We start from the raw sequence: 27,021 nt of genomic DNA, 5'->3' as shown, positions 1-27,021 counted from the left end.
TTCTTGACCTATCTAAGGACCTATTGAATACCACTATCATATTTGCCTCCACCACCGCCCCTGTAAGTAAATACTTGCCCTGCACATTTCATGTTAACTTATCCCCTCTCATTTGAACATCAAAGTCAAAGTGCATTTAATATCAAAGTATGTATGCAGTATACAATCCTGAAATTTGTCTTCCCACAGACACCCAGGAAAGAAAGAAACACCATGGAAACCATTCAAAGAAAAACATCAAATCCCCAATCTACAAAAAAAAACACATCATGCAAATGGCAAAAAGCGAGCAAATAACACACGGAATTTTTTTTTAGATTATGAAGACACGTAGTCCTCTTTTATTGTCATTTAGTAATGCATGCATTAAGAAATGATACAATATTTCCTCCGGTGTGATATCACAAAACACAGGACAGACCAAGACTGAAAAAACTATCAAAACCACATAATTATAACGTATAGTTACAACAGTGCAACAATACCATAACTTGTTGAAGAACAGTCCATGAGCACAGTAAAAAGTTCAAAGTCTCTCAAATATCCCACGTCTCACGCAGATGGGAGAAGGAAGAAAAACTCTCCCTGCCATGCCCGACCACAGTCCGACTCTTGAGTTGTCCGAAAACTTCGAGCCTCCAATCAGCTCTCCGACACCGAGTAACGAGCACCATCTCTATCCGAGCGATTCAACCTCAATCTCGGTCGCCAACAGCAGGCAAAGCCAGAGATTTTGAGGCCTTCCCTCTGGAAGATTCCCGACCGTGCAGTAACAACAGCAGTGAACTTGCGTTTCAGAAATTTCTCTGGGTGTTCCTCTGTGCTTTCACGTCTGTCTCCATCAAATCATAATTGTCCACGGCCCCTATACCATTTTCACTGGAGGGCTGCGCACGTGCGGAGCACTGCACTCTCTCCTCCCACTGAATTAAACATCAAACCGCAGAGTCCTTGAAACAGTCTAGGAATGATCAGTTCAAAGGTTCATTTATTATCCAAGTATACAACTCTGAGATTATTCTTCTCCAGATAGCCAGAAAACCAAGAAAAAAAAGAACAGCAACACAATCATCAACCTCCCAAGCCCCCACCTGCATTAAACACAGCAAGAACATCAGCCATTTTAATTTAGTTCATATTAGCTTAGCCTTGTTTTGGTCACTGACTGCAGGCCCCAGAGCAAATCCTCCCTGAACAAAATTGCACAAAATAGCAATGAAAAAGGAGTAAGCAGAAATCAGAAACACATATAACGTACACTATGAATGGCAGATCCAGTCCACAAACCACGTTGAATAAACTTTGCCAAATAAATAAATCTGTGGTTTGGAAACCCTAGTGACTGGCCAAAAGTAAGGTAAGCGTTACGGAAGATCTTCACATCGGAACACTGATCTGTTGGTCTCCGCTCCTCCTCTCGCTGTTGCAGGAGCAACCTCTCTCCCCCACGAGGGAGAGGGAGCCTGTCTAAGATACTGAAGCGTTGGGGTGGACTGTAGTTTTTTTGATGGACTCGAGATCATGGTATCTTTGAGAGCTTGTGTGGTGGGGTAAGGGGGTTAATGCTTTTGCTACTTTGGGAGGGGGAGGAGGGCTTTGGGGTTCTGACATTTCTGTTATTCTTTGCAGTTTTTTTCTGTTGCATGGATGTCTGTGAAGAGTAAAAATTTCAGGTTGTATGCTGTGTACGTTCTCTGATATTAAATTGAACCATTGAATTACAAGGGCAGCCTTGAAGTAAGCTTGCGATATCCCTCAGCTTCCAAATCCTGTGGTGGTCTGAGCTGCAGTGGGGAAGTGAAATGGGAAGTGAGAGGGCTGAATTAATTGAGCAAGTTTGTTTTAAGAATGTGAGTCGCTGGAGGAAGGAGGTTCGGATTAGAAAAGGGAATCTTACAGCAATGATGAATCCTCTGTATCCAATTACTCAGAGTAAGAGAGGATGTGGTGGCAAAATTTGGTGGTGTGATGCTTGATATGGAAGAGCTGTTGTCATCTCTAAGTGGAAGACCATAAGACATAAAAGCAGAATTAAGCCATCGAGTCTGCTCTGCCATTCCATCATGGCTGATTTATTATCCCTCTCAACTCCGTTTTCCTGCCTTCTCCATGCTCCTTTTGACACCCTGACTAGACAGGAACCTATCAACCTCCATTTTAAATATGGTTGACCTGGCCTCCACAGCTGTTCGTGGAAATAAATTCCACAGATTCACCACCTTCTGGCTGAAGAAATTTCTCTCCATCTCCGTTCTAAAGGGACCGAGGTTATGCACTTTGGTCATAGACTCCCCCAGCACCAACTGCTGCAGCACACCACTGGTCTAGGCCACCAATCTGAGAAACATCCATCTACAACCACTGTCTGACTCACATAACCATCCAACTGGCCAGCTTAGTCTGGAACCCCAGGCTCAGAGTTTTCCAATACTGTCAATCCCTGTGAGTCTGCTGATGTGTCTGCAACCCCGAGTCAGAGTTCCCTGGAGGCTGGAGGTGAAAGACAACCTGTTCTGGGGTTGTAGGACTGTGCATGTGCATGGGAAGGAGGGATAGCAGCGGGGTCCTCTTGAAGGGTCTCGGCCCGAAACGTCGACTGTTTACTCTTTTCCGTTGATGCTGCCTGACCTGCTGAGTTCCTCCAGCGTTTTGTGTGTGTTGCTTTGCTTTGTTGTGGTTTTGTTGCTTCTCGTGGTCTGCATTGTTCTGCTGAAAATGGCGGGCATGATATCTTGGCGCCGGAATGTGTGATGGGACTTGTGGCCTGCTCCCAGCGCATCCTCGGGTACATTGGTTCTGAATGCAAATGTTGCATTTCACTGTACATTGTATGTTTCAATGTACATGTGACAAATAAATTTGAATCTTGAATCTTCTGGAGGGCTTCAGTGATTCATTTCCTATGAGGTTCAGATTATGATTCTGATTCTGATTCATAGGTTGAGCAAGTTAGGGTTCTTCCTCTTTGGAGCAAAGGCAGATGAGAGGGGACTTTATAAAGAGGATAAGAGGCTTAGATCGAGTGGAGAGTCAGAGACTTTCTCCTAGGACAGAAATGGCTAATACCAGGGGGCATAATTTTAAGGTGTTTGGATGAACGTATAGAAGGATGTCAGAGGTCAGTTTTTGTACACAAAGAGTGGTGTGTAGGATGTGCTGCCAGAGTTGGTGTTAGAGACAGATACATTAAAGGCATTTAAGAAACTCTTAAATAGGCACATAGATGAAAGAAAAATAATGGAGGACTATGTAGGAGGGGAGGGTTAGATTGATCTTGGAGTAGTGTAAAGGTCAGCACAACACTGTGGGCTGAAGGGCCTGTACTATGCTGCAGTGTTCAATGTTCTATGTCCAAGGATTAAACTCATAGATTTAATATGCTTCTTAAAGTTCAGGACTCAGACCTGCTCCAGTCTGTTTGGTGACCTCAGACAAACCCTGTAATTATGGATCTATTATTAACTGGTGATTACAGTGCCAATCTCTATAGATCTCTTGCTTTACGATCTTCCTTCTAGTTCTCTGGCTCCAGGTGCTGTTATAAGTTTGAGCCTCTTCTGATTTGCAGTGAAATCATGATTTATATTTATCTTAATTCCCCCTCCCCACCCACTCCACCTACTACCCTCTGCCTTGGTTCCCCCAGTCTCTGCTGCCCTTGGGATTCTGTGAGCAGTTTCAGGCCCAATATCTAACGAAGGATGTGCTGGAGAGAGCCCAGAGGAAGTTTACGTGAACAATTCTGGGAATAGAAGGGTTAATGTATCTGGGGCATTTCATGATTTCATGTCTCTGAGCTTGTAATCGATGGTGGGGGGGGGGGAGAGAGGAATCTCCTTCAAACCTACTGGATACAGAAAGGCCAGGGTAGAGTGGGTGTGGGGAGGATGTCTCCCATAGTGGGGGAGTCCAGGACCAGAGGCCACAGCCTCAGAATAGAGCGATGTCCCTTTAGAACAGAGGTGAGGAGGAATTTCTTTAGCTAAAGGATGGCGAATCTGTGAAATTCATTGCCACAGACGTGTGTGTAGACCAAGTCATTGGGTATATTTAAAGTGGAGGTGATCAGTTCTTGATTAGTCAGGGTTTCAAAGGTTATGGGGAAAAGGCAGGAGAATGTGGTTGAGAAGGATAATAAATCAGCCATGATGAAATGGCGGAGCAGACTCGATGGGCCGAAAAAGCCTAATTCTGCTCTTGAGTCTCATGGTCTTAACTATCTTAAAACGGATGGACATCTAAGCCAAGGCCAAGTTTAATACATTATGTGCAAGTCCCTACATGCACAGGTGCACAGAGGTACAACAAGAAGCTGACAGAGCATCATAGGCACATTGCCTCAGGTAAGTAGTATTCACTGGAGAAGGATAAACGTCAATTATACAGTTTTTACAAGGAAGAAACTGCAGGACTCAGCACATCACGGAAACCAGCCTCCCCACCAGAGACTCTGTCTACACTTCTTGCTGCCTCAGTAAAGCAGCCCGTACAATCGAAGACTTCACCCAACCCAGATGTGCTCTCTTCTCCCTTCTCCCACTGGACAGAAAAGCTTGAAAACATGTACCTCAGACTCAAGGACAGCTTCTATCCTGTTGATCGTTTGAATGGAAAATCCTACAAGAAGTAGTGGATGTGGCCGAGTCCATCATGAGTAAAGCCCTCCCCACCACTGAGCACATCTACATGGAGCATTGTCGCAGGGAAGCAGCGTTTATCATCAAGGACAACCCCTCCCCACCCCGCAAGCACCCAGGCCATGCTCTTGCTGCTGCCATCAGCAAGAAGGTACAGAAGCCTCAGGACTCACACCACCAGGTCCAGGAACAGTTATTACCCCTTGACTCTTGAACCAAAGGGGATAGCTTCACCTGTCCCATCATTGAAATGTTCCCACAACCAATGGACTCACTTCCAAGTACTCCTCATCTCATGTTCTCAATGTTTATTGATTATTTACCTATTATTGTTATTTTTATATTTTTATTGACAGAGTTTGTTGTCTTTGGCACACTAGTTGAATGCCCAAGTTGGTTCAGTCTTTCACTGATTTTATTATGGATTTATTGAGTATGCCAGCAAGAAAATGGATCTCTGTGTTGTATATGGTGACAAATATGCACTTTGATAATCAATTTACTTTGAGCTTTGAAGTAAGAAGCTGGGAGGTGATTGGTAGAAAAGGTAAAGGGCTGAAGAAAAAGTAATATGATAGGAAAGTAGATTGTACCATGGGAGAAAAGGAAGGGGGTGGGCACAAGGAGGACATGATAGGAAGGTAAGAGGTATCTTCTCTTCAGGCAGGAGGGACAGAAGGAAGTTTCTGTATCTCCTGCGAGATGGTTCTGTACGAAGATGGCGTGGCTGGATAGTGGGGATTTTTGATATCATTTCATGATGATGATGATGATCATCATCATTATGCGCTGTGTCATTTGAAGTAAGTGATCGTGGTCTCATGACCATGATTGTTCTTTGCAAATTTTTCTACGGAAGTGGTTTGCCTTCTTCTGGGCAGTGTCTTTAGAAGACAGGTCACCCCAACCAATATCAATACTCTTCAGAGACTGGCTGCCTGGCATCAGTGGCATAACCAGGACTTGTGATATGCACGAGCTGGTCATACAACCATCCACCACCTGCTCCCACGACTTCTGATGGGTGGGGCTAAGCAGGTGCTACACCTTTCCCAAGGGTGATCTGCAGGCTATCCTTTGGTGGAAATGTATCTCCACCCCAACCCTCATAATGTTATCTCGTGACAATGTGGTGAAATTTTCCCACTGGCAGTGTAACCATCGTAAATGTTTGTAGGCAGGACCCGAAACAACATTGATATATAAAGGGTGTTGGTGTCCAAGTCCACAGCTCCTGAAAGTGGCCATGTGAGTAGGTAGCCTGACAAAGAAGGCAGATGGTCTGCTTGACCTCATCAGTCAGGACACTGAGTATGAGTCAGGAAGACGTGTTGTAATTGTGGAGAACATTAGTTAGACCACATCTGGAGTATTGCATGCAGTTCTGGTCACCCCATTACAGGAAGGGTGTGGAGATTTTGGAGAGGGCACAGAAATCAGCCTGGATTAGAGAGTTCGTGCTCCAAGGAGAGGTTGGACAAACTTGTACTGTTTTTCTCTGGAGTCAGAGGATGTGGGGAGACCTAATACAAGTTTATAAAATTATGAGTTGAGAAGATAGCACAGATAGTCAGATGACAGATGCCAGAGGCATAACTTTTAAGATGGGTTGGTGGGGGTGGTGGGAGGAGAAGTTTTAAGGAGATGTGAACTTTGCCACATGTACATACAGTGAAATGCTTTGTTTTCATCAAATCAATTCAGTGAGGATTGTGCTGGGCAGCCTGCAAATGTTGCTACGCATGTGGCCCAAACGTATTGATGCAAGGAAGGCCATTGTCACAATGTTGGAACCCAAGTGCAGAGGAAAGGTGGACTCCAATGTAGAGACGGCGACCAGAGTTCATTTGTAAGAATTCCAACAGAACATTGGTGGCTTGGCCGAGCAGCACCGGGAGATATGACGTTGTCAAAACTAGGACCCTGCGATTAGTGCTAATCGGGCATCCGGTTAAATCGTACAAGTAACAGGGAATCCCTCAGCCTATCAAAACAAACTTAACAAGCTTAAAAGAAAGCACCAGGAGACCGTATTACAAAGAGTGACTTCCTCCAGAGAGCCCAGTGCTCTCTGGCTCCCCGCACAGGCCTGAGGTGCTCATTACAGCCAGTGATTCTACTTAATGGTGGGTTTGAGGAGATTTGTTATGTCACCAAAGACTCCTGCAAATTTCTCTAGATATACTGTACGGTGCAGAGCATTCTGACTGGTTGCATTGGTATGGAAGCTGCTGAGAGTTGTAGGCTTGGCCAGCTTCATCATGGGCAGAACCTTCCTCATCATTGAGGACATCTTCAGAAGGCAGTGACTCAAGAAGGTGACATCCATCTCTGAGGACCCTCATCATCCGGGATGTGCCATCTTCTCATTGCTACCATCAGGGAGGAGGTACAGGAGCCTGAAGACAAACACTCAATATTTTAGGAACAGTTTCTTCCTCTCTGATATCAGATTTCTAAATGGTCCAAGAACCCATCAACACTACCTCATTATTCCTGATGAAGGTCTCTGCCTGAAACTTTGGCTGTTTATTCAGTTCTAGAGATGCTGCCTGACCTGCTGAGTTCCTTCAGCATGTTGTGTGTGTTGAAGCTTATTATTCTGTTTTTTTTTTTAGCATTAATTATTTAATTTGTAATTTATAGCAATTTTATGTCTTTGCACTGTACTGCTGCCACAAAACAATAAATTTCATGTCGTATACACTCAGTGACCACTTTATTAGGTACGGGAGGCGTGTATGTTCATGGTCTTCTGCTGCTGAAGCTCATCTACTTCAAGGTTTGATGTGTTGTGCATTCAGAGATGCTCTTCTGCACATCACTGTTATAACCCATGGTTATTTGAGTTACTGTCACCTTCCTGTCAGCGTGAACCAGTCTGGCCATTCTCCTCTGATCTGTCTCATTAACAAGGCATTTTCATGCACAGAGCTGCCACTCACTGGATATTTCACTGTTTTTCACACCATTTTCTGTAAACTCTTGAGACCATTGTGTGTGAAAATCCCAGGAAATCAGCAGTTTCTGAGATACTCAAACCACCCTGTCTGGCACCAACAATCATTCCACCATCCAAGTCACTTAGATCACACTCTTTCTCCATTCTGATGTTTGGTCTGAACAGCAAATGAACCTCTTGACCATGTCTGCATGCTTTTATGCATTGAGTTGCTGTAACATGATTGGCTGATTAGATAGAACTTAGAAGAGTACAGCACAGGAACAGACCCTTTGGCCCACAATGTTGTGCCAAACCAAATAAGTTAGTAATCAAATAGCCAACTAAACTAATCCCTTCTGCCTACACAATACACATATCCTTTTATTTTCCTAACATTCATATGTTTAAGAGGTACAGTATTTCAGACTAAACATCAGAATTGGGAAAAAAACGTGATCTAAGTGACTTGGACCATGAAATGTTGTTGGTGTTAGTCAGGGCAGTTTGGGTGTCTCAGAAACTGCTGATCTCCTGGAATTTTCCACGTACAACAGTTTCTAGAGTTTACAGAGAATGGTCCAGAACACAAAAATATCATCCAGTGAGTGACAGTTCAGTGGGCAAAAACACCTTGTCAATGAGAGAGGTCAGAGGAGAATGGCCAGACAAGAGAGAATCTGCAGATGCCAGAGATCCGAGCAACACACACAAAATGCTGGAGGAATTCCGCAGGCTAGGCAGCATCTGTGGGGAAAAAAGTACAGTTGACATTTCAGGCTAAAACCCTTCTGCAGGACTGGCCAGATTAGTTCAGTCTGACAGGAAGGTGACAGTACCTCAAATAACCATGTTTGCCTTTAGTAGTTGAGGCATTGACTTCAACAGTTAGAAAGTTATGTTGCAGCTTTATAAAACTCTCGTTAGGTCACAGCTGGAGTATTGCATGGAGTTATAGTCACCCTGTTATAGGAAAGATTTCGAGGTTTTGGAGAGGGTGCAGAGGTTTACCAGGATTAAAGGGCAGTGGACAAACATGGGTTGTTTTCTATGGAGCAGCATGTCTTAAAATTCATTATCACATCAACGAGTAGGTGTGTCTAATAAAGCCAGTGTGTGTACAACAATGTTAGTAAACCTGATTCTAAGGGAAGGAGTTGTCAACATTTCAGGTCAAGACCTGCATCACAGTGGATAAGCAATGTGTCTGCGGTCCTGATGATGGGTTTTGACCTGGGGCATCAACAGTTAAATTCTGTACCACACCCCTTCGCATTTGCATCCCGTCAACAGCTGCATCCCGACCCACAGTTACTGCTTGACCCAATAAATTCCTCTAGTAGTTTGTAAGTTTCTCCAGATTCCGGTGTAACACACACACACACACACACACACACACACACACACACACACAATGCTGGAAGAACTCAGTAGGTCAGGCAGCATCTATGGAAATGAACTTTTCAGGCCGAGACCCTTCTTTAGTGCTGCAGAAACACTGTTGTGTCTTGATGCAGGGTGTTGACCTGAAACGTCGACTGACTTCTATCCGTTCTTTTCTAGTCCTGATGTTGACGATGATATGGGAGTGAGTGATGGTTTCTCTGTTTCGACGGTCAAAGCGAGCATAGTTGCAGTCTTGGCTGAGAAACCGGAACAAAGAGAAGTGAAATAGATTTCTTTTTGTCGGGCGGGTGTGGGGGTGCTTGATGCTTTATTTCTCTGAATGAGTTCGTTCCATGGTTCTTATTTGCGTTGTGGCTGTCTGTGATGAAGACGAAGCTGAGAGTTGTACGCTGCATTCATATTTCGGTAACAAATCTACTTGGAATTTTTGAACTTAAGAATCCCGTGAGTCTCAAGGGTTAAATCTTGAAAGGTATCTAGCTTTTCCTAAATTTATTGGGAGGAGCTTGGATTGTCATTTCCCCCCGGGACAAGAAATTACCAGCGAACGGTTTCCCCCGTTGGGAGTGTCGGAAAAAGGCGAAACTCACCCTCGACAACTCCCCTGCACCGTGCCAGTCCTGGTGCGCCTCTCCTGGACTAATTTCCCTCTTCTGGACTCTATTTTGCTCTGTTTTCCGTCCCATTGAAGTTGAACCATGTTGCGATGTCTGCTGTCTGCGGCGAGGAACCTTCCCAACGTGGAAAAGAGCGGCAGACACAGCGACCCAGTGGCCACTCTGAGCTTCAGAGGTAAGGACGGAGCCGGGCAATCAGCCGCTGGCGGAGGGAGCGAGCGCCGGGTTAACGGGGTCTGTTCGCCCACAGACCCATAGCAAAAGCTTCACCGCAAATGCTTCAATTCTCAGGAGGCAGACTCAGCTTTTTGTGTCTGGCGGCGGTGACAGCTCTGCACCGATTACAAGGGTTTTCACAGCCCCTTTCTGGCTGGCTGCCTACCTCTCGGGGAGGTCTCGCTCGCCATCCTGCTCTTTAAGTGCGAAACTTAACGTTACAACAAAGGCAGGAGGCTCATTACTTAGTTTGCAAAGCTTCTTCCACTGCGCTCGGTGGATGCGTTTATCGAGATTTGCAGCTCTTGATTCACTTATTGAATGCGATGTGGACCATTCCAACACAGCGACCTGGATGCTGGGGATGGCTGAATGGGTTGGTGCTCCTGTCTCTGTCTACCCTCTTTCCCTCTCTCTCTTTCCCCCTCCCTCCTTCCCTCCTTCTCTTCCTCTCTCCCTCTCTCCCTTTCTCTCCCTCCCTCTCTCCCTTTCTCTCTCTCTCTCCCCTCTCTCCCCCTCTCTCCCCCTCTCTCCCCCTCTCTCCCCCTCTCTCCCCCTCTCTCCCCCTCTCTCCCCCTCTCTCCCCCTCTCCCCCCCTCTCCCCCCCTCTCCCCCCCCTCTCCCCCCCCTCTCCCCCCCCTCTCCCCCCCCCTCTCCCCCCCCCTCTCCCCCCCCCCCTCCCCCCCCTCTCCCCCCCCCTCCCCCCCCTCTCCCCCCCCCCTCCCCCCCCCCTCCCCCCCCTCTCCCTCCCCCTCTCCCTCCCCCTCTCCCTCCCCCTCTCCCTCCCCCTCTCCCTCCCCCTCTCCCTCCCCCTCTCCCTCCCCCTCTCCCTCCCCCTCTCCCTCCCCCTCTCTCTCCCCCCTCTCCCTCTCCCCCCACCTTCCAGGATCAGAAGGAAAAAGGAAAACTCCAAAGTTTTTAATTTCTTTCCATATATAGAGAGGAAGCCCGCAGTTTCATTTTGAAGCCGATAGCTCTTTGAAGCTGAGATTCAGCACAAGACTCTGACAGTCTCCAACCATTTTAGAAGTGCTGCTTTGTATTTCTATTGGTTTTCGTCATGGGAGTCATATAGCACAGAAACAGGCCATTCAGCTCAACTCATCAGTGCTGAATTTGTAGCCCAGCGAGCTAGTCCCATCTGCCCATGTTCCTTTCCTCTATTCCTCCCTCTCTTCCTCAGATTTCCCCAGTGGGCTCTCAGACTCATAGACCCTGGGCTGAACTTCCAATCGACCTTCTGTATCGACCCCAGGTGAGCCGATGACAACTTGCATAACATTTTCAGCATCCACAATTGTTTTTTGCTTTACAACTATTTAATAGGGTTTAGAATTTTAATATTACTTTGGCTAAGCTTCAAAGTTCAAAGTAAAATTTTTGTATTAAAGTGTGTAAATATTACCATTCACTACAATGAGATTCATTTTCTCCCAGGCATTTTACAGGAAAATAAAGAAATGCAATATAATTTTTGTAAAACTAGACATGCACAAAGAGTGATAAGCAATGTGTGTGTAACAGAAGACAAACTCTGCAAATATATAAATAAATAATATCAAGAGTATGAATTGTGGGGTCCTTGAAAGTGAGTCTGTAGGTTGTGGAGAGTGAAGTTATCCACACTGCTTCAGGTTGTAAGGTAATAACTATTCCTGAACCTGGTGATGTGGGACCTAAGGTCCTTGATGATGGCATGTGGCAGCGCTCCATTTAAATGTGCACAGTGGTAGGGACTTAGGACCATACCCTTGAGGTTTGGAGGCTTGTATGCTTCAATAGCCCAGACAGCTATGTTGAATGGAGTCAGGGCTTTATGCTTTGGCTCTGGGTAGCATCACCCAAGTCAAAGGGTAGAGGCCAGACGAGCCTCCAAACCACAAGGCCATCTAGCTTTGCAAGTTCAGCTCGGGGCTAACAACCCTGACTAGTCAAACAAAGTTGTTATGGGAATAGCAATGAACAATCTTTCTACTTCTGAGGGTGGTGGTATTCATTAGGGACCTGCGTGACTGACAGTAGTGAAAACAGAGAGAAAGCTACTGACATGACGAAAGAAGCCCTGAACATCGCCAGAAATGGAGGACCTTTATCGCTGCCCTAAACGCCAGCGGTGTAATGGAAATAAAAATGGTGAGGAGGGCTTTTCCTATGATGGATTTTTCTGCATCCTCCACTTTCTGTAGACTTTTCCCTTCCTGGCAATTGTGTTTCCTTAACAGGCTATGATGCAACTGGTCAGGGTGCTCTCCACTCTGCAGCTATAGAACTTCACCAAATTTTTTGGAAACTTGCTGAATCTGCACAAACTTCTAAGGGAGCAGGGGTGCTACCTTGCCTTCTTGTAACAGCACTTATCTGCTGGTCCCAGGGCAGATTCTCGGAAATGCCACGCCAAGGAATTTAAAGCTACTGACCCTCTCCACCTCCAATGTGCTAATGAGAACTGACTCGTAGACCTCCAGTTTCCTCCTCCCGAAGTCAATAATCAGCTCCTTTGTCTCGCTGACATTGAGTGACAGGTTGTTGTTGTGGCACCACTCAAGCAGGTTTTCAATCTCCCTCCTGTATATTGATGTGTGTGGATAGAGGTGTGTGTGTGTGTCTATGTCTGTGCATGACTCTGTGTGAATGTGTATGTGACTATGTATATCTCAGTCCATGTGCACGTGAGTGGGGCGTCTGAGTTTGCCTGTGTGCGTGCTCACACAAGTATCATCCTACACGTCTTTACCTGTATGTGTGGACTGGAATTTGGCCATTTCTCCATGTGGGAAGGGGTGAATCTCAGTTATTTCTGTACACCCTTTCACTGAATACTGTAACTGGATTCTGGGATGCTGCCTTTGTGTAGCAGTCATTGTGGCTGCACCTATTCCCACCCTGATAGGGATCGTGTGGAATTTGTCGTGAGCTGTTTGTGTTACCTCCAGAACAGACTCTGGGAGAAGGACAGACATGAAGGAATCACGGTAACTGATAGTTATCTGCTGTTCTGCAGACATTAAAATAACCAATGCTGGGCAAAATCTAACTGAATAGAGTGCAGCACAAATCAAATCTCTTCCTGCCAACTCAAAGTCAGGAATCAAAAGGTTGAGCATTTGTGCAACTAGTGTACTGAGCTGTAAGAGTTACTGTAGGAAAGGCGGATGAGCTCAGGGCATGGATCAACACCTGGAATTATAATATTGCAACCATTAGTGAGACTTGGTTGCAAGAGGGGCAGGACAGGCAGCTCAATGTTTCGGGGTTCCGTTATTTTAGACGTGACAAAATGGGAGGGATTGAAGGGGGAAGGGAAGTTTTACCAGTCAGGGAAAATGTCACAGCTCTGCTCAGTCAGGCCAGACTGAAGAACTCGTCTAGTGAGGTGCTATGGGCGGAACTGAAATATAAGAAAGGTTTGACGGCATTAATAGGGCTAAGTTATAGACCACCCAACAGTCCGAGGGATTTAGAGAAATAAATTTGTAGAGAGATTGCAGACTGTTTTAAGAAACATAAGGTCGCTAGGTGGTTGGGTCCTGACTAAATATCAGGAAATGCTAATAGCGATTATATAGCTTCTCCCACCCAAGACAACTCTGACTTCATGTCGGGCTCAGGTCCGGGTGCACCCTGCCTCGCTGAAGGAGCTCTGTCTATGGCGAGTGTCTGGTGCCAGAAAAATAACCCGACCAATGGTGGTGGTGTCACTTAAAATCACTGAAGTCTCCGGCAGCAGGGAGTTGGATTCCAAGCTTTGGTGGAGGATTGTCTTTGTACAACAGCAGCAAAGGTTGGGCGACATTCCCAGTCGGGAACACCAGTAGAGGTCAAATGCTCTAGTTAGACTGCGGCAACAGAAGGCAACGGCAAACCACCGTTGAAATTTCTGCTTAGTCAGTCATGGAAACAAAAGAAGGAAACCAGACAACAGTGTGAATGGGGTTGATTCTAATGAACAGAACAACACCTCGCTCGGTAGGGGTAGTCATGGGCTGCAGGTGACACCAGACCGTCATCCAGAGACTGTAAGCAACAGGGAAAGGCCAAGGGTAGCAACATGGAGCATCCATACACTTTACCAGAAAGGAAAGTTGGACAACACATTAAATGAAATAAAAAGGTTGGAAGTTGATATCTTAGGCCTGTCAGAAATTAGATGGAATGTCAGTGGCAAATTCACTAAGAATACTTCTCTCATAATGTATTCTGGAGGTCAACAGCATATGTATGGAGTTGGAATTATTTTAAACAAACAAGTATCAAAATGTCTTATGGGATATTGGGCGATATCTAACCCACTGCTTTTAGTTAAATTAAGGGGTAACCCTTTTAACATTAGCATAATCCAAGCCTATGCGCCAACAAATAATGCAGATGAAAAGGATATCAACAAGTTTTATGAAGATCTCGACAGTGCTTAGGATATAAAACTAGTCATGGGAGATTTTAACTCCGAAGCTGGACAGGAAAGGGGTTGGTAACATCATAGGACCTTTTGGATTAGGGGAGAAAAATGAAAATGGAGAAAGGTTTACTGATTGGTGTGTCAGAAACAACCAAGTGATCACCAGTACTTGGTATAAAAACCATCCACGTAGATTGTGTACTTGGATTAGCCCTGGAGATAGAACAAGGAATCAAATAGATTTCATTACCATCAATGAATGCTTTAGAAATAATATCATAAATTCTAAAGCCTACCCAGGAGCAGACTGTGGTTCAGATCACCACCCAGTAATAGCTACCATCAAAACAAAATTAAAGAAACCGAAACATGGAAAAAAGAGAAAGAAATATATGTTGGGAGTGCTTAAAAATGATAGCATACTTAAGCAGCAATTCAAGACAGCTGTAGAAGAACACCTCAACGAAAACGAAACAACACCTATTCGGGTCAGATTTAAATATGCTATACAGCAATCAGCAGAGGAGATAATCCAACAAGAAATCCAACACTCCAACAAGGGGGGGATAACCAAAACAATTCTAGATCTGATGGAACAAAGAAGGTTAGTGAAGTGCAATACAGAGAGCTAGGCAGATGGACCAGACAATTGTGCAATATTGCAAAGGTAGAATGGCTGACTCAAAAATGCAATGAAGTAGGAGGCCGTATTAACAACAGCAAAGAAATGTACAAGAAAATTAAGGAAATTACTGGAATTAAGAAAACCTCCTCTACAGGATGCATAAGATCAGCAGATGGATCCATACTAACAGATCCTGATAAAGAACATGAGAACAGCTTTTTGAATATAATAGAGGGGAACCCCCAGATGTTAAACACCCTAATTCTGTCCCACATATTACCAAAGAAGAAATAACTAAAGCAATGAAAAGCATGAAACATGGTAAAGCCACTGGACCTGCTGAAATTTCAGTAGAAATGATACAAGCCCTAGAAGATCCGGGCATAGATATCCTTTTTGAACTGTTTAATGGCATATATGAGTCTGGTGTATTGCCTGATGATCTCTTGAAATATCAGTATTTATAACTCTGCCAAAAATTCCTGGAACTATTGACTGTGAAAATTATAGAACAATCAGTCTTATGAGTCACATAATAAAGATTTTGTTGAGAATTGTTCTGGGTGGAATTAAAAACAAGTTAAGACCAGAAACTTCTAAACTGTAATATGGGTTTATTAAGGATAGAGGAACTAGGAATGCAATTTTCATACTACGAAAGCTTTCAGAAAGGGCAATTGATTATCAAAATGATGCTTTTTTATGTTTTATTGATTTCACTAAAGCATTCAACAAAGTGCAACATGAAAAATTATTTCAAATTCTCGCTAAAAATTGACGGAAGGGACCAACAACTGCTTCAAAATTTATATTGGAAGCAAATGGCGGCGGTAAAAATTGATGATAATATAAGCAGTTGGACTAAAATTCGAAGAGGAGTTAGACAGGGATGCGTTGCCTCACTGGAATTATTTAATATCTACAGTGAAATGATTCTCAGAGAAATAGAAGACCTAGATGGGATAAAAGTTGGAGGTGTTAACATCAACAATATAAGATATGCAGATGATACCACCCTAATAGCAAGTGCTGCAGAAGACCTACAAATCCTCCTAGACAAAGTAGTACAAGCAAGTACAGATTTTGGTCTAACCATCAACTGTAAAAAAACCAAATGTATGGTAATATCAAAACAGAAGGATACTCCCAACTGCCAATTGTACATCGGTAACCAAGAGATTGAACAAAAGACCAGCTTTAATTACCTTGGTAGCTTTATATCACAAGATGCTAGAAGTAGAGTAGAAATAAAAAGAGGAATTGCCATTGCCAAAACCAACTTCCAAAAAATGAAACCCATTTTTACCAACAAACACATTTCTATGACAACAAGGCTTAGGCTACTAAAATGTTACATCTGGTCAATCTTGCTGTATGCTTCCGAAACATGGACTATAACACCGGAACTCCAAAGAAACTTAGAAGCAACAGAAATGTGGTTTCTTAGAAGAATGCTGAAAATATCATGTAGATATAGGGTAACTATTGAGACAGTACTCCAACGTGCCCATACAAAAAGATCTTTAATGAGAACATTAAATGAGAGGAAACTTAAATTCCTGGGCCATGTCATCAGAAAGGGAGAAATAGAATGCCTTACATTACAAGGCCGTATGTCTGGGAAATGTGGAAAAGGAAAACGAAGAAGAAAATATATGAACACTGTGAAAGAGCTAACTGATCTAAGTGTGCGAGATATCATTGACGCTCTACGGGATTGTTCGATGTGGAGAGCCATGATCGCCCAAGTGTGTAGCGTGCAAGGCACATGAAGAAGAAGGTCGCTATTGTAGGCCATTTTAACTTTCCACATATTGACTGGGACTCTCATAATGTAAAAGGTCTGGATGGGATACAGTTTGTCAAATGTGTTCAGGAAAGTTTCCTTAATCAGTACATAGAAGTCCCAATGAGAGAAAGTGCGACACTAGATCTGCTGTTTGGGAATGAGACAGCGCAGGTGACAAAAGTTTATGCGGGGGAACACTGCATCCAGTGGTTATAATGCCACGAGCTTCAAAGTAAATACAGAAAAAGATAGGTCTGGTCCACAGGTCAAGATTCTAAACTAGTGAAAGACTGATTTTGCTGGTATCAGAAAAGATCTGGCAAGTGTGGATTGGGACAGGCTGTTTTCTGGCAAAGGTGTACTTGGTAAATGGGAGGTCTTCATATGTAAAAAAGATTGAGGGTACAAAACTTGTATATGCATGTCAGAATAATAGGTAAAGATAACAGGTTTTAGGAACCATAGAACCATAGAACATTACAGCACAGAAAACAGGCCATTTGGCCCTTGTAGTCTGTGTCGAAACTTTATTCCGCTAGTCCCATTGACGTGCATCCAGTCTATAACCCTCCAGACCTCTCCCATCCATGTACCTATTCAATTTGTTCTTAAAACTTGACCCCTCATTTACCACGTCAGGTGGCAGCTCATTCCACACTCCCACCACTCTCTGAGTGAAGAAGTTACCCCTAAATCTTTCCCCTTTCACCCTAAAGCCATGTCCTCTTGCGGTTATCTCTCCTAATCTAAGTGGAAAGAGCCTACTCGCATTTACTCTGTCTATACCCCTCATAATTTTGTAAACCTCTATCAAATCTCCCCTCATTCTTCTAGACTCCAAGGAATAAAGTCCTAACCTGTACAACCTCTCCCTGTAACTCAACTCCTGAAGACCCGGCAACATCCTAGTAAATCTTCTCTACACACTTTCAATCTTACTGATATCTTTCCTATAGTTAAGTAACCAGAACTGCACACAATATTCCAAATTTGGCCTCACCAATGTCTTATACAACCTCGCCATAACATCCCAACTCCTATACTCAATACTTTGATTTATGAATGCCCGGATGCCAAAAGCCTTCTTCACCACCCTGTCCACCTGTGACGCCGCTTTCAGGAAATTATGTATCTGAACTCCCAGATCCCTTTGTTCCTCCACACTCCTCAGTGCCTACCATTTACTGTGTATGCCCTATCTTGATTTGTCCTTCCAAAATGCAATACCTCACACTTGTCTGCATTAAATTCCATCTGCCATTTTCTGGCCCATTTTTCCGCTTGGTCCAGGTCACTCTGCAAGCTTTGACAGCCTTCCTCGCTGTCCACAATGCCTACAATCTTAGTGTCATCAGCAAACTTGCTGATCCAATTTTCCACATTTTCATTGAGATCATTGATATAGACAACAAACAACAATGGTCCCAGCACAGATCCCTGAGGCACACCACTAGTCACAGACCTCAGGTCTGATAAGCAATCATCCACTACCACTCTCTGTCTTCTCCCCACACAGCAAATTTCGAATCCAGTTTACAACCTCTCCATGGATACCTAGTGTATGACTCTTCTGAACTAACCTCCCATGTGGGACCTTGTCAAATGCCTTACTAAAGTCCATGTAGACAACATCCACAGCCTTTCCCTCATCTACTTCCTTTGTAACCTCCTCAAAAAACTCTGCAAGATTTGTTAAACACAATGTACCATGCACAAAGCCATGCTGACTATCCTTAATCAGCCCTTGGCTGTCCAAATACTTGTATATCCGATCTTTCAGAACACCTTCCAATAATTTACCTACTACTGACGTTAGGCTCACAGGTCTGTAGTTGCCTGGTTTACCTTTAGAGCCTTTTTTAAACAACGGAACAACATGAGCCGCCCTCCAGTCCTCCGGCAGTGCACCGGTGGCTAAGGACATTTTAAATATTTCTGCCAGGGCCCCTGCAATTTATACACTAGTCTCTCTCAATGTCCAAGGAAATATCCTGTCAGGCCCGGGGGATTTATCTACCTTTCTTCGCTGTAAGGCAGCAAGCACCTCCTCCTCTTTAATCTCTATATGTTTCATGACACTACTGCTTGTTTCCCTTCCTTCCATATACACTCTGCCAATTTCCTGAGTAAATACTGGTGAAAAAGAACTGTTTAAGATCTTCTCCATCTCCTGAGGCTCCACACATAGATGACCACTCTGATCTTCTAGGGGACCAATTTTGTCCCTTGCTATCCTTTTACTCTTAATATACTTGTAGAAACCCTTCGGGTTTACCTTCACATTATCTACCAAAGCAACCTCATGTCTTCTTTTTGCCTCCCTGATTTCCTTCTTTAGTATTTTCTTACATTTTCTATACTCTTCAAGTACCTCATTTGTTCCTAGTTGCCTATACCTGCTACACACCTCTCTCTTTTTCTTAACCAGATCGCCAATATCCCTTGAAAACCATGGTTCCCTGTGCCTGTTAACTTTGCCTTTAATCCTGGCAGGAACATACAAACTCCTGCACTCTCAAAATTTCGTCTTTGAAGGCCTTCCACTTACTGAACACATCCTTGCCAGAAAATAACTCATCCCAATCCACTCTTCCTAGATCCTTTCTCAACTCCACAAAATTGGCCTTTCTCCAATTTACAATCGCAACTCGAATACCAGATCTATCTTTATCCATAATTAACTTGAAACTAATGACATTATAGTCACTGGACCCAAAATGTATGCCTACACATACTTCTGACACCTGACCTGTCTGGTTCCCTAATAGGAGATCAAGTGTTGCATCCTCTCTCATTGGTACCTCTATATATTGATTTAGAAAACTTTCCTGAACACTTTTGACAAACTCCAAACCATCTAGCCCTTTCACAGTGTGGGAGTCCCAGTCAATATGTGGAAAGTTAAAATCCCCTACTATTACAACTTTCTGTTTCTTACATCGGTCTGCTATCTCTCTACAGATTTGCTCCTCCAATTCTCTCTGACTATTGGGCAGTCTATAATACAACCCTATTAGTGTGGTCACACCTTTCCCGTTCCTCAGTTCCACCCACATGGCCTCTATAGATGAGCCCTCCGGGCTGTCCAGTCTACACACAGCTGTGATATTCTCCCTAACTAGTAACACCACTCCTCTCCCTTTCATCCCTCCCCCTCTGTCACGTCTGAAACAACGGAACCCCGGAACATTAAGCTGCCAATCCTGCCCTTCCTGCGACCAAGTCTCAGTAATAGCAACAATGTTGTAATCCCACGTGCTAATCCATGCCCTGAGTTCACCTGCCTTATAGGGAGGAGAATATAGGGAGCTAGGAAGGGAGTTGAGGAAAAAGGACCGCAAAGGTAGTAATCTCGGGATTACTGCCTGTGCCACGCGACAGTGAGAGTAGGAACGCGATGAGGTGGAGGATAAATGCGTGGCTGAGGGATTGGAGCAGGGGGCAGGGATTCAAGTTTTTGGATCATTGGGACCTCTTTTGGCTCAGGCGTGACCTGTACAAAAAGGACGGGTTACACTTGAATCCTAGGGGGACCAATATCCTGGCAGGGAGATTAGCGAGGGCTACTGAGGTGACTTTAAACTAGAATGGTTGGGGGGTGGGAATCAAATTAAAGAGGCTAGGTGTGAGGAGGTTAGTTCACAACAGGGGGACGGGAACCAGTGCAGAGAGACAGAGGGGTGTAAAGTGAGGGTAGAAGCAAAAAGTACTAAGGAGAAAAGTAAAAGTGGCAGGCCGACAAATCCAGGGCAAGCATTAAAAAGGGCCACTTTTCAACATAATTGTATAAGGGCTAAGAGAGTTGTAAAAAAGCGCCTGAAGGCTTTGTGTGTCAATGCAAGGAGCATTTGTAATAAGGTGGATGAATTGAAAGTGCAGATTGTTATTAATGATTATGATATAGTTGGGATCACAGAGACATGGCTCCAGGGTGACCAAGGATGGGAGCTCAACATTCAGGGATATTCAATATTCAGGAGGGATAGACATGAAGGAAGGGGAGGTGGGGTGGCGTTGCTGGTTAAAGAAGAGATTAACGCAATAGAAAGGAAGGACATAAGCCGGGAAGATGTGGAATCGATATGGGTAGAGCTGCGTAACACTAAGGGGCAGAAGACGTTGGTGGGAGTTGTGTACAGGCCACCTAACAGTAGTAGTGAGGTTGGAGATGGTATTAAACAGGAAATTAGAAATGTGTGCAATAAAGGAACAGCAGTTATAATGCGTGACTTCAATCTACATGTAGATTGGGTGAACCAAATTGGTAAAGGTGCTGAGGAAGAGGATTTCTTGGAATGTATGCGGGATGGTTTTTTGAACCAACATGTCGAGGAACCAACTAGAGAGCAGGCTATTCTGGACTGGGTTTTGAGCAATGAGGAAGGGTTAATTAGCAATCTTGTCGTGAGAGGCCCCTTGGGTAAGAGTGACCATAATATGGTGGAATTCTTCATTAAGATGGAGAGTGACATAGTTAATTCAGAAACAAAGGTTCTGAACTTAAAGAGGGGTAACTTTGAAGGTATGAGACGTGAATTAGCTAAGATAGACTGGCAAATGACACTTAAAGGATTGACGGTGGATATGCAATGGCAAGCATTTAAAGGTTGCATGGATGAACTACAACAATTGTTCATCCCAGTTTGGCAAAAGAATAAATCAAGGAAGGTAGTGCACCCGTGGCTGACAAGAGAAATTAGGGATAGTATCAATTCCAAAGAAGAAGCATACAAATTAGCCAGAGGAAGTGGCTCACCTGAGGAGTGGGAGAAATTCAGAGTTCAGCAGAGGAGGACAAAGGGCTTAATTAGGAAGGGGAGAAAAGATTATGAGAGAAAACTGGCAGGGAACATAAAAACTGAATGTAAAAGCTTTTATAGATATGTAAAAAGGAAAAGACTGGTAAAGACAAATGTAGGTCCCCTACAGACAGAAACAGGTGAATTGATTATGGGGAGCAAGGACATGGCAGACCAATTGAATAATTACTTTGGTTCTGTCTTCACTAAGGAGGACATAAATAATCTTCCAGAAATAGTAGGGGACAGAGGGTCCAGTGAGATAGAGGAACTGAGCGAAATACATGTTAGTAGGGAAGTGGTGTTAGGTAAATTGAAGGGATTGAAGGCAGATAAATCCCCAGGGCCAGATGGTCTGCATCCTAGAGTGCTTAAGGAAGTAGCCCAAGAAATAGTGGATGCATTAGTGATAATTTTTCAAAACTCGTTAGATTCTGGACTAGTTCCTGAGGATTGGAGGGTGGCTAATGTAACCCCACTTTTTAAAAAAGGAGGGAGGGAGAAACCGAGGAATTATAGACCGGTTAGCCTAACGTCGGTGGTGGGGAAACTGCTGGAGTCAGTTATCAAAGATGTGATAACAGCACATTTGGAAAGCAGTGAAATTATCGGACAAAGTCAGCTTGGATTTGTGAAAGGAAAATCATGTCTGACGAATCTCATAGAATTTTTTGAGGATGTAACTAGTAGAGTGGATAGGGGAGAACCAGTGGATGTGGTATATTTGGATTTTCAAAAGGCTTTTGACAAGGTCCCACTCAGGAGATTAGTGTGCAAACTTAAAGCACACGGTATTGGGGGTAAGGTATTGATGTGGATGGAGAATTGGTTAGCAGACAGGAAGCAAAGAGTGAGAATAAACGGGACCTTTTCAGAATAGCAGGCGGTGACTAGTGGGGTACCGCAAGGCTCAGTGCTGGGACCCCAGTTGTTTACAATATATATTAATGACTTGGATGTGGGAATTAAATGCAGCATCTCCAAGTTTGTGGATGACACAAAGCTGGGTGGCAGTGTTAGCTGTGAGGAGGATGCTAAGAGGATGCAGAGTGACTTGGATAGGTTGGGTGAGTGGGCAAATTCATGGCAGATGCAATTTAATGTGGATAAATGTGAAGTTATCCACTTTGGTGGCAAAAATAGGAAAACAGGTTATTATCTGAACGGTGGCCGATTAGGAAAAGGGGAGGTGCAACGAGACCTAGGTGTCATTATACACCAGTCATTGAAAGTGGGCATGCAGGTACAGCAGGCGGTGAAAAAAGCAAATGGTATGCTGGCATTTATAGCGAGAGGATTCGAGTACAGGAGCAGGGAGGTACTACTGCAGTTGTACAAGGCCTTGGTGAGACCACACCTGGAGTATTGTGTGCAGTTTTGGTCCCCTAATCTGAGGAAAGACATCCCTGCCATAGAGGGAGTACAAAGAAGGTTCACCAGATTGATTCCTGGGATGGCAGGACTTTCATATGAAGAAAGACTGGATGAACTGGGCTTGTATTCGTTGGAATTTAGAAGATTGAGGGGGGATCTGATTGAAACGTATAAGATCCTAAAGGGATTGGACAGGCTAGATGCAGGAAGATTGTTCCCGATGTTGGGGAAGTCCAGAACGAGGGGCCACAGTTTGAGGATAAAGGGGAAGCCTTTTAGGACCGAGATTAGGAAAAACTTCTTCACACAGAGAGTGGTGAATCTGTGGAATTCTCTGCCACAGGAAACAGTTGAGGCCAGTTCATTGGCTATATTTAAGAGGGAGTTAGATATGGCCCTTGTGGCTACGGGGGTCAGGGGGTACGGAGGGAAGGCTGGGGCGGGGTTCTGAGTTGGATGATCAGCCATGATCATAATAAATGGCGGTGCAGGCTTGAAGGGCCAAATGGCCTACTCCTGCACCTATTTTCTATGTTTCTATGTTTCTATGTTTACCTACAATACTCCTTGCATTGAACCTTGGTTTTCAAAAGATATTGAGGCTGTGGTTAAGAAAAAGAAGGAAGTGCACAGTAGGTAGGGACAAATTATGTGTTTATGGAATTTAAGAAATGCAAAAGAACAGTTAAAGGAATCAGGAAGGGTAAAAGAAGGCATGAGTTTGCCCCAGCAGTCAATTGTGCAAAGTTGTATGGAAGACCGGCAGTTGCCCATGCTGCAAGTGTCCCCTCTCCACACCACCGATATTGTCCAAGAGAAGGGCACTAGGGTTGATACAGCTTGGCACCGGTGTCATCGCAGAGCAATGTGTGATTAAGTGCCTTGCTCAGGGACACAACACGCTGCCTCAGCTGAGGCTCAAACTAGTGACCTTCAGATCACTAGACCGTTGCCTTAACCACTTGACCACTTGCCCAGCAGACGAGAAGCAGGAGATTCCTAAAGGATTCTACAGGTATGTTAAGAGCAAAAGGACTGCAAGAGACAAAATTGGACCTCTGGAAGATCAAAATGTAAGCAGAATTTTTCCACTGAGTTTGTGTGGGACTTGCAACTACAGGTCATGGGGTAAGGTGAAAAATTTAAGGGGGACATGATGAAAATATTCTAGCATTAAGAAGAGATGTACCATGTGATAAACTGGAAGTGGAGACTTTATAAGTAGAGCTAAAAATAGGAACACATTTAAGATTCCAGTGAGAATTGTGCATAGGAATACCAGAAGCACATTTGACCCGGCATAATGTATAACTGCAGGAATAAGGCAAACGTGTAGTAAAGGCAGAGTGGTTTTAATGCAGCATTCGAATTTTCACATTGATTGGTGGCAGTAGATGAGGTCAAAGTTCAAATGCATTTATTATCAAAGGATATATACTGTATACAACCTTGAGATTTATCTCCTTACAGGCAGCCACTAAACAAAGAATCCCAATAGAACCCATTAAAGGAAAAAGGAAGACCCTCAAATGCCCAATGTGCAGAAAACTAAATTGTGCAAACAGTAAAAGTAAGCAAATAACATTCAGAACAGAGGCTCAGGAAAGTGAGTTCACAGTCACGAAGCCAGTTACAGCTGGTGCAGGAGCCCGTCAGTCGCAGGCCACAGCCTCCGTTCAGTACAGAGACGAGTAAACGCTGCGAGCAGTGAGGTGAACACCAGCTTGTCCTCTCCTCTGGCCCGCTACCCTAACCTTTTCAATTTGGCCAGCCCTTAAATCGACCAAACAGCAGGTCATTCTCTGCTATTGGATCCGGCCCCTGCTGCTTTGATACACTCTTGGACCCAGGATCTGCTGCCTTGTTTCAGTCCATACCAGACCTTGCCAATCCGGCCTGGTGCTAAAATCAGTGAAACATTGGCTCTCAGGCCCGGGCCCCACTGCCTTGTCTCGGGTTTACCACTTTGATCAGCTCCAAGCCCGCTCCAGCAATGGCTCACTCCCCGCTCTGGGGCCTGGGGCCTGGGGCCTGGGGCCTGGGGCCTGGGCCCTGGGCCCTGCTGCCTCGGTTCAGCCCATACACGCCTTGCCGTAACCATCCTGCACCTTTGAGACTTCAATTCACACAGGTCGTACAGGCAGTTCAAAAGCTCCACTCCAAAAGGGAAGCACAGGCTATTGGTTGCACTGCTCGCTTTTGAGAGAAATGTGTGATTGATAAAGTAATTAGTAGTTTTGTTTGCTGCCAGTAAGTCATCGCTGTGCTTCAACAGCAGCACCTTGAGCAGGAAGCACTTTTCAGATGCTAGAGTGTGTTAAGAATATGGGATGAACATCGATTTTTCGAACATTCAGTAATGCCACCCTCCACCCCTTCACATTCCCCATCCCCTCTCCCTCTCTCACCTTGTCACCTTGCCCACCCATCACCACCCTCTGGTGCTCCTCCCCCCTTTTCTTTCTTCCATGGCCTTCTATTCTCTTCCATCAGATTCCCCCTTCTCCAGCCCTGTATCTCTTTCACCGATCAACTTCCCCGCTCTTTACTTCATCCCCCCTTCAGGTTTCACCTGTCACCTGGTATTTCTCCCTCCCTTCCCCCCTCATTTTAGATCTACTCCTCAGCTTGTTTTCTCCAGTCCTGCTGAAGAGTCTTGGCTCGAAATGTCGACTGTGCCTTTTTTCCGTAGATGCTGCCTGGCCTGCTGAGTTCCTCCAGCATTTTGTGTGTGTTGCTTGAATTTCCAGCATCTGCAGATTCTCTCTTGTTTGTGATAAGAATGTTGCTGACAGATTCTTCCATTCCATTGCAGGTGTAAAGAAGAAGACTAAAGTCATCAAGAACAACTTGAATCCTGTGTGGAATGAGGTGAGGTGTTTGTGAACATTCATTTAATGATGACCTTGTGCAGCAAATAACTCTGATCAGGCTATAGTCTCATTAACCTAGCCTCTCAGATCTCCTTAAGACAACTTACAAAAACAGAATCAGGTTTATTATCACTGACTTGTGTGACATGAAATTTGTCTTGTGGTAACAGTACAGTGAAAAGACTTTAAAATTACTATAAATTACAAAACTAAATCATGCAAGTAAGTGAATAACAAGACAGGGTCATAGAGAAGTACAGCATGGAACCAGGCTGAAACAATTTAAACTGCCTACTCCCATCAATCTGCACCCAGACCATAGACCTCAATTTCCCTCCCATTCATATACCTATCCAACCTTCTCCTGAACATTGAAATCGAGCTCACATGCACCACTTGAGCTGGCAGCTGGTTCCACTCACTCAGGACCCTCTAAGTGAAGATGTTTCCCTTAAGCTTTTCGCCTTTCTAGTTGAAGTCCCACCCAATCTCTGTGGTAAAAGCCTGCTTGCATTTACCCAACCTATACCCTTCAGAATTCTGTAAACCTTGATCAAATCTCCCCCCATCTTCTACGTTCTACCTGTTCAATCTTTCCATATGATTCAGGTCCCCTGGACTCAACAACACCCTTGTAAATTTTCTCTGTACACTTTCAACCTTATTTACATCTTTTTTGTAGGTAGATAAACAAAATTGCACACAATACTCTAAATTTGGCCTCACTAATGTGTTACACAACTTCAACATGACATGCTATCTCCTGTATTCAATACTTTGATTTATGCAAGCCAATGAGCTAGAAGCCTTCTTTACGACCTTAGATTTAGATTTGGATTCCTTTAATAGCAGAGAATATATACAATATACAACCTGAAATTTGTACCCTTCACGAAAGGATCCACAAAACAAGAAACCCCATAGAATGAATGATAACACCTCAAAGCCCCGAAATTCCCCTCCCCCTACACTTCACAGACCCCATCAACCTGTGATGCCACTTTCAATGAATTATGGATCTGTATTCCCAGATCTCTTTGTTTGACTGCACTCCTCAGTGCCCTCCCATATGAAGGTAGTGTTCATAGACCGCTTGGAAATCTCACGGTGGAGGGGAAGATGTTTATGATCTGTTGAGTGTGAGTCTTCAGAAAGATTAAAGATTGGCTTCATTTGTTACATGTACTTTAAAAGGTACAGAGAAATGCATTGTTTTGTATTAATGACCAGAACAGTCCAAATACTACAGCACTGGCAATTAGTGATCAGCAGGGGTGCAGCGCTAGCCGGAGTGCGTCCGGCACATCCGTAAGAAAAAAGTCAAAATAAACAAGCTAATTAATTAGG

The 27,021-nt window shown here is 44.3% G+C and overlaps 1 protein-coding gene across 6 annotated transcripts in view; it reads left to right on the top strand.

Annotated features, from left to right (window-relative positions):
- dysf (dysferlin, limb girdle muscular dystrophy 2B (autosomal recessive)) overlaps positions 1–27,021 on the top strand; it is a 391,959-nt gene that overhangs the window by 13,528 nt on the left and 351,410 nt on the right. For 2 of the 6 annotated variants that reach the window (XM_072256786.1, XM_072256783.1), the window contains exons 1-2: positions 9,352–9,777; positions 25,617–25,672. In XM_072256786.1, the coding sequence (XP_072112887.1) occupies positions 9,684–9,777; positions 25,617–25,672 (150 nt within the window). In that variant the 5' untranslated portion in view covers positions 9,352–9,683. Of the gene's footprint in view, positions 1–9,351; positions 9,778–25,616; positions 25,673–27,021 lie in introns of those variants that run through there. The other 4 variants (XM_072256785.1, XM_072256788.1, XM_072256789.1 and 1 more) reach the window with 4 other exon arrangements.

Source organism: Mobula birostris, chromosome 4, assembly GCF_030028105.1.
Source record: "Mobula birostris isolate sMobBir1 chromosome 4, sMobBir1.hap1, whole genome shotgun sequence".
Taxonomy (NCBI): domain Eukaryota; kingdom Metazoa; phylum Chordata; class Chondrichthyes; order Myliobatiformes; family Myliobatidae; genus Mobula; species Mobula birostris.
The sequence above is the reverse complement of the archived record's forward strand: the minus strand, read 5'-3'. Positions and strand labels throughout refer to the sequence as shown.